Source organism: Penaeus chinensis, chromosome 15 (genome assembly GCF_019202785.1).
Source record: "Penaeus chinensis breed Huanghai No. 1 chromosome 15, ASM1920278v2, whole genome shotgun sequence".
Lineage (NCBI taxonomy): Eukaryota > Metazoa > Arthropoda > Malacostraca > Decapoda > Penaeidae > Penaeus > Penaeus chinensis.
Window position 1 is genome coordinate 19,325,434 of NC_061833.1, and position 7,500 is coordinate 19,332,933.

The 7,500-nt window shown below is 35.7% G+C and overlaps 1 protein-coding gene across 4 annotated transcripts in view; it reads left to right on the forward strand.

Annotated features, from left to right (window-relative positions):
- The first annotated feature begins 3,043 nt into the window (after positions 1 to 3,043).
- LOC125032757 (protein max-like) overlaps positions 3,044 to 7,500 on the forward strand; it is a 15,866-nt gene continuing 11,409 nt past the window's right edge. For 2 of the 4 annotated variants that reach the window (XM_047624077.1, XM_047624079.1), the window contains exons 1-3: positions 3,044 to 3,190; positions 5,137 to 5,298; positions 5,872 to 6,004. In XM_047624077.1, the coding sequence (XP_047480033.1) occupies positions 3,152 to 3,190; positions 5,137 to 5,298; positions 5,872 to 6,004 (334 nt within the window). In that variant the 5' untranslated portion in view covers positions 3,044 to 3,151. The remainder of the gene's footprint in view (positions 3,191 to 5,136; positions 5,299 to 5,871; positions 6,005 to 7,500) is intronic. The other 2 variants (XM_047624078.1, XM_047624080.1) reach the window with 1 other exon arrangement.

Genomic DNA, 7,500 nt, shown 5'->3' on the forward strand with positions numbered 1-7,500 from the left:
TATTATTATTGCCATCATCATTATTATTTTCATTACTATCATTTTACCATTATCATTATAATAATAATTATTATTATCATTATTATCAATATTATTATTATTATTATTATTATTATTATTGTAATTATTACTATTATTGTCATTATCATTATTATGGTAATTGTCATTGGTATTATTATCATTACTATTATTATTATTATTTGTATTATTATTATTACTTTTATTATTATTGAGAGAGAGAGAGAGAGAGAGAGAGAGAGAGAGAGATTTGATTTGATAACATTTATTTACAGAACAGTGTACATGCCCAGCAAAAAGCCAGGGAAAGATACCAAAGAATCTATCCAAACTGGCTGTGCCTCTATTTGTAAAGAGGGCTATCAATCAAACATTAGTGTTATATACATGCCTGAAGAGCTATGCTATTATCACTGTATTGAAATATCATCTGGCTGTTAAAAACCTTTTATATCACTAATCATGTCAAAGACAAGACCAGTATATCTAATAAAGTTAATTCAATCAACAAGTACTAATCTGTGGACAGTACTATTTGATGGATAGGATGAAGTTTTTATGCAACAGAGTAAGTAATGGATAAGATAATGCGGCTTGGGCGCCTTGCACAGTTTGCAATGATGATATGAAATTGGTTTTGCCTCCAAAACTGCATCCTGTACATATTGTTTAGTGTATTGATATCCTATGCGTAGCCTAGTCAATGTAACCTGAAGTCTGATGCCAAGTATGGTGTTAACTTGGATGCCACGACTGTGAATTGAGGGGAGGTCTAGCTCTTTCCTCATGACGAGAACTTAAGCAGTCATTGGGCATCCAAGTATAATTCTCATGGTCTTGTTCTGTAAAACTTCAAGGGGTCTGAGGGCACTCGGTAGCAACATACTAAGAATTGGGCTTGCATAGTTTATCATGGGCCTAACAAGGGAGATATACATCAACCTTAGGACTCTCAGAGAGGTACCTCCATACCTGTTACTTATGGATTACAATGATCTTATACGCCCAAGGCAACGTTCCTCGATGTTTTGAACAATAGCCTTAGTAAAGCGAGAGTTGTGAAGCATGAGATGAGGAGCAGTTACCATAACACCAATATATTTATAGGTGTCAGTTCTTGCAATCCACCTAACCTTGAGATGTAAAATAGTTACGAGATCTGGAAATATACCTAGTTTTGATTGGGTTGATTATGAGACCGAGGGAAACACACTTTTTGCTGAACCTTTGTAGAACATAATCTCCCTACCAAATACCTGAATAAGAATGTCATCAGCATAGGATGTAATGCTGCATAGGTTTCCTACTCAGTGTTGAGCTTGTAAAGAGAGTGCATACGTATATTAAGAAGTGTAGGGGGCAATACTCTTCCTTGTAGAGTGCCTAGTTCTAATTCGCCCTTAACTTCTAAAAGTGTTAGTTCATGGACGATTGCACTGTCGAATACTCTCTAAAAATCTATGAAGTAAGAAGACTGTGCATTACTTCCACAGAGGAACACAAGTGTGCTTGACACGCTTTCTGAAAGCCAAGGACTGATGGATGGATCAGGTCTTTGATCTGGTGGAGTAAACGAGTAAGGAGAATTCTCTCACAGGTTTTAGACAGGCAGGACGTCAGAGAAATTGGTCTATATTCATCGGGCCGTCCTGGTTTTGAGAATGATGGTTGCTGGTTTCCAAGCGGTAGGCAAGATGCCTGCCGTGTATGTTAGGTTGAAGAGATCCAAAAGAGGATTTCTTTCCTTTGCCTGTACCTTTGCAAGAAGTCGGATGATGTCGGAAGTGATTCGCAGTGGATTTGCTAGTCTTAATGGCTGCAAAGAATATTTCCCTTGTAAATGGTGCATCAGCCTCATTTAAGAGGTGGCACTGATAATCAATTTCGTCTTTATGGGTTAATTGAAGGGAGCACCTGCGTATGGATAATGGAAGACTATCAAAGAGAAGAATCTTCACACCACTTGTTGAGGAGAGATGAATTTATTCTTTCTGGATGTGGATGATGTGTTGCACTGCATGTATTGCCTTTAATCTTGCTGACTTCCTGCCATACATTACTCATGGGTGTCATGGAGTCAATTCATTCTGCCCGGGCATAAAATCTTTCATCCCGTTTTCGAGTTATTATCTTGTTGATTTTTATTTTACAAAAAAAAAAAAAAAAAAAAAAAAAAAACAGAGAGTGAGAGAGAATAATAATCTACTATAGATATATGATCGTTGTGCATGAAATATTTATTATCATAAACCGTGCATTATCTTGTGATACGGTTATTGTGGTTAAAATAGGGATACGTTTACTGGTATTTAGAAGACACAATTAACAAAACCGAAAATGTTTTTCCCCCCCGAAAAAAAAGCAAAGGCACGTAAAAATAGAACTTTCTTTGACTTGAGATAATCTAATAAATAAGGACTGGGAGAGATAAAACCGGATAAAGAAGAAGAGAAAAAGATAGTATTACAAGAAATTTAACATATTTATCGTCACTGAAAAATATCATATATACGAAGGCAAAATAAATGTTGGAACTTTTCCTGATTCCTGCCAACCTACAAGCTCAAAAGGAGAGCAAAAAGCACTGGAAAATCACACGTAGGGGATATCTCATAATCTTCAACTACACCCACGATATTAAAATAAAGAAAAGAAAAGAAAAAAATCTTAAAGCGAAGCTATAGGAGAAGAATAAGAAAACAAAAAAAAATATTGGAACTTAATACTATACCTCCCATCCCGACACATATCTCACAAAAAATAAACACAGATATCAAATAGCTACGACACAAACATCATTTTTTCCAACCTAGTTTACACAAGAAAACAAAGAAAATAATCCCCAAGAACAGTAAAATACACAAGATATTATTTTCAACGCACCTCGAACGCACACCTCCCACATCAAACACAGACATTAAATAACCACAACACAAGCAATACTTTCCCCTCCAACCTAATTTACACAAGAAAATAAAGAAACCGAACCCGAGAACAGTAAAACCCACAAGATATTATTTTCCGCCGAGCTCGAACGCACACCCCCCACGGCCATATTGATCCCGTGAGGACGAGCGACGCAGAGCCCGAGATTTTCACGAATTTCTGCCAATTTCGGGGATGAATTGGGAAAATGAGCGATGAAGAGAGGGATATCGACATTGAGAGTGATGTGAGTGAGGGAAACGTCTTTTTAAGTAAATTTTTAAAAGGGGGCTCTGTTTAGATTTTTTGTTTTTATTGAAATAATAATAATAATAATGGGTTACTTTGGTTGTGTTTCATGTAGTATTTATATTTTTTTATTAGTATTTTTTTTTTCTTTTCATAATTAGGTCGGTGTGTGGTCGTTTCTGGTTGTGTATATAAGGAAAAGGGTTTATTTGAATTGGATATAAGGACAGTGAAAGCTCGTAAAGTTTTTAGTTTTCAGTGACGTCAACTATAATTCAACCTTATTTTCTGTTTTCATTATTGTAAGAGAACTCTATCTTTGTGTATATTGACCGTATTTGAACTATTCACTCCACACCTGCCATTCTAGATGAGAAAAGGTTTATTCAAAATATAACAAGTAACAGTAAATGTAAATAAATGTAAGGTTGGGAAGATTATATGTATATGCTTTTATGTTGCAATAATTGTCTGTAAGTAGTTATTTTCTTCATTTTGAATTCGAGTGCATTTAACTTCGTGGTTAACTGTATGGTTAATCTTTACGCACTAAGCTAGGGCAAGTTGATGATGATTCTCTTGGACAAAATTATGAAGTTGTCGGTACAGGAAGTAATCAGCAGACACGGAAGATAGCACCACAAGTAAAGGGAGAAGGTCACGGAAAGCACTGCTCAATGCCCAAGTGCTCAGGCAGTACCCGAAGACGACTTAGATTGTTAACCCTTAGATGACGCTGTTAGAAATCTCTCGGCTTCGTAGACTCGGGTGATTTCTGAGTCGTCTACACGTAGCGGAACTTCCTGCTTGACGTACTCTAGCATGTCGCCACGCGCATAGCTGTACCCGGCCGATCAATTGATTTGTTTTAATGGCTGTAACTGTGGCTTGGTAGTAATGGGTTTACTAAATTCTGTGATATGGAGACTGGTACTTAGTCTGTGGCAAGTGCATTTGTACTGTAAAGAATTACCAGCGTCACAGTTTGCACTTTAAGAAGGAACAGATTCCCATAACCCTTTTCTAGTATGACCATGTATATCTGTGGTAAAATTTACGTACAGGGAAATGAAAAGTCAAGTGAAGAAGAAACCTGAGTATATAACTAGAATATTGGTAGACTAGATTTTTTTTCATGTATGACATTGTATGGAACAGGATCATCTGATGAGATGCCTTGGTCGCCATACTTCATGCTGAGGAGAAGGCAACAAACCTCTCCCTCATACATTTTGCAAAATAGAGTTTGGCCTGACTTCTTCTTAGAGGTCTCCAAACTCTTTATTCCCAGAATGTACTTGGTGTAGGTTTGTCTGTCTGTATCAGATATGGCCTTATATCTATTTTCTGCAGATTTCTTTGATATCTAATAGTCTTATTTTGGTTGTTATTTATGGCCAAATTTCTTTTTTTTTTTATCATCTTTGCACTGTCTTATTCAAAACTAAAGAAACTTCAACCATATAAAATCTTAATTAGTAAGTTTCATTTTCAGGCTTTCCAACCAATGATAGCAACTATTATGTAAATTTAGCTTGAACATAAGACATGTGATTGCATGTAAAATGACTATAAAAGGCACTGTGGATGTCTACAAAAATTTATTGTAAAGAATTTGTTATCTCAAAAATCTTCATAAAGTTTGATTCAAATTGGTGGTCCTCCATATGTTTTCTGTTTATCACAATCTGTATGAGGATACAACATATTTCTATGTATCTAGAATAAGGTCTAAGTTTTCAGGGTTTTTCCCAGTATTCTTGTACAAAAGGAAAACTAAGCAAGTCATCTTAATCAGTCATCACATGATAGTTTGTTTGTTTTTTCCTCTAATATTCTTTAAGAAAAAGATCCTCTTTCTGTGTATGCTCTCCAGTATTAAGTAGTTACTGTTTGAATGAATGAAAGGGGACAGATAAAAATAATCCATTGTCTTTCACGCAGGATGATGAGTCACTGCAGGGGGGCACGCGCGGGGAGTTCCAGTTTGCATCGCAGGCGGAGAAGAGGGCTCACCACAATGCCCTCGAGAGGAAACGCCGCGATCACATCAAGGATTCCTTTTGTTCCTTGAGAGATTCTGTGCCTTCTCTGCACGGAGAGAAGGTGGGCAAGACAATTATAGGTGGAATGAGAATGGAAGGAATGAATACATGTGATGTAGTGCATGCCATGTTTTAGGCTTAGTTGGCATCAGCATTTGGCATTAGTGTGGGAAGCATGAGAAGTTGGCCGTAGAAAAGCATAGAGTTTTTAGTGGTGGAGTAATGTGTAGTATTGGGAATACTTAATTTTCAGGGGTCAGTACTGTGATTATGAATTTGTGTTAGTCTTTTCTAATGTCCAGTTTAACTAGCTATTACTGCTTATCTTGATGTTTACTACAGGGCACTGAATCAGCCTTATTATTTTATATTTAATTATAAATAAAATAAGTTCATGTCTTATATAGAAAATGTGTTTTGTAACAAAACTGCATTAGACATGATGATCTCCAGTCTGTGGTTGAAGTTTTGTTCATTAACATGTCTTCACCTCGATCGAGTGACAAATTGGTAACATCCTTGCAGCATCCTAGGTCTCTTAAAGAAAGTGAATGTTTGAGTGATTGTGTGTGTTATTATTTGACTGAATTAGACGTTGGTCAGAAGAATGGTTGGTTTTCACTAATGAAAGTAGTCTTCGCAGGCCAGCCGTGCACAAATATTGAAGAAAGCTGCCGATTACATTGAGTTCATGAGACAGAAGAACTCTGCTCACCAGCAGGACATTGACGATCTGAAGAAGCAGAACACTCTTCTTGAAAACCAGAGTAAGATAGCCGTTTGTTTAATATATAAGGGAACTTTGCTTTGCATTATTGCTTCTTAAAATTTAGAAGTAGTGCTAATTGGATCTGAAAATAGTAGAATATTTCAGTGGAAGTTTAATGGTGAGTTGTATTTTTGTTGATTAAGATTTGCAGATATCTGTAATGCTCTAGTTGTATTAGAAAAAGTTCAGTCTCTGAGATTCTAGGCCATAACAAATAATATTAACATATAAATCTTATCACATAAAGTACAACTGACCCATGCTTCAAGTCAGCTGTGCACTTTAGTAAACATGAGAACTTTTCAGTATTAGTTCAATATTAGTAGTAACAGTACTAGAAACAAGTACTAGAAAAATGGGCAATCAAGTGATGTTAGGTAGGAATTGATAAATGACTCTTTTGTGTCTAAATGCTTGTAGAGCTATCTCTGCAAAGCTAATTCACAAGGCAAAAATAAGATGAACAGTGCATGCATCTGGCGCTAATGTATTAAAATTGTACATATTGCATATTTAATCCATTGCCGACGGGCATGACGTGTACGTGTATGCCATGCCCACTGAGAGTTTACTTGTTTAATTGTTTTAACACATAGTACTTGTACTAAGTAACCAATGAGCCAATCGCCTGGTTACCCTTTTCTTTGATCTACGAATATATTTTATGTTATCTTATTTTGCTGTTACTAATGTTTATAACTTTATAGTAATTATAATGTTTATCATAAAAATAACACCATCGATATTCATAGCAGTAGTAAAAAATAAATTTTTCCCATCAATTCAAGGAAAGGTGAAATCAGGTAAGGTCACAAGGTCTACTAATTAACTCCTGTGTGGATAAGCTCTAGAAGAGCCATCTATGTGCAGAGACATTTCACAAAAAAATATAAAAAATGAGCACAGCATTTTCCCCATTTTTTTTTATTCAGTTTTCCTGGCAGCATTGGGTTATACATAATGGGCACTGCCAAATAACAATAGATATTTTTTTAAAACTTACTCTTTGGTATTATATGATGAAATTAATCAGGCACTTAGATCAATCTCTTTTGTATGATGATGCCAAAATTATGTTTTTATGGTAAACCAGAGTTTCTGGTTTATAATAATGGCAATTTGGCAAATGCTGAATGTGTCATGGGTGTCCTAAAGTACTCCTTGGGAGATTTCTCATTATCTTTATGAATTTTGTCTCTTTCCATTGGAATATTGGGCCAGCAATCCTCTCGAATTTCATTATGAGTAATGATGTCCTTTCTTGTTGTGAGGAGAGTAAAATGGTTGACTTTTGATGATATCCGTCCAAGAAGTGTTGCTACCATGTAACAAATTCAAATTTCAGGAAAAGAGAAAAAAGCCTTGGTGATTTCAGAGCTACTCCATTTCCCTATCCTGGTCTGTAGCTTCAATATCATTATATCAAACCTTTGATATCATTATATTTCTCTGCCTCTCTAAATTTTGTGGTTCTTACCAGATAAGTATGCATTC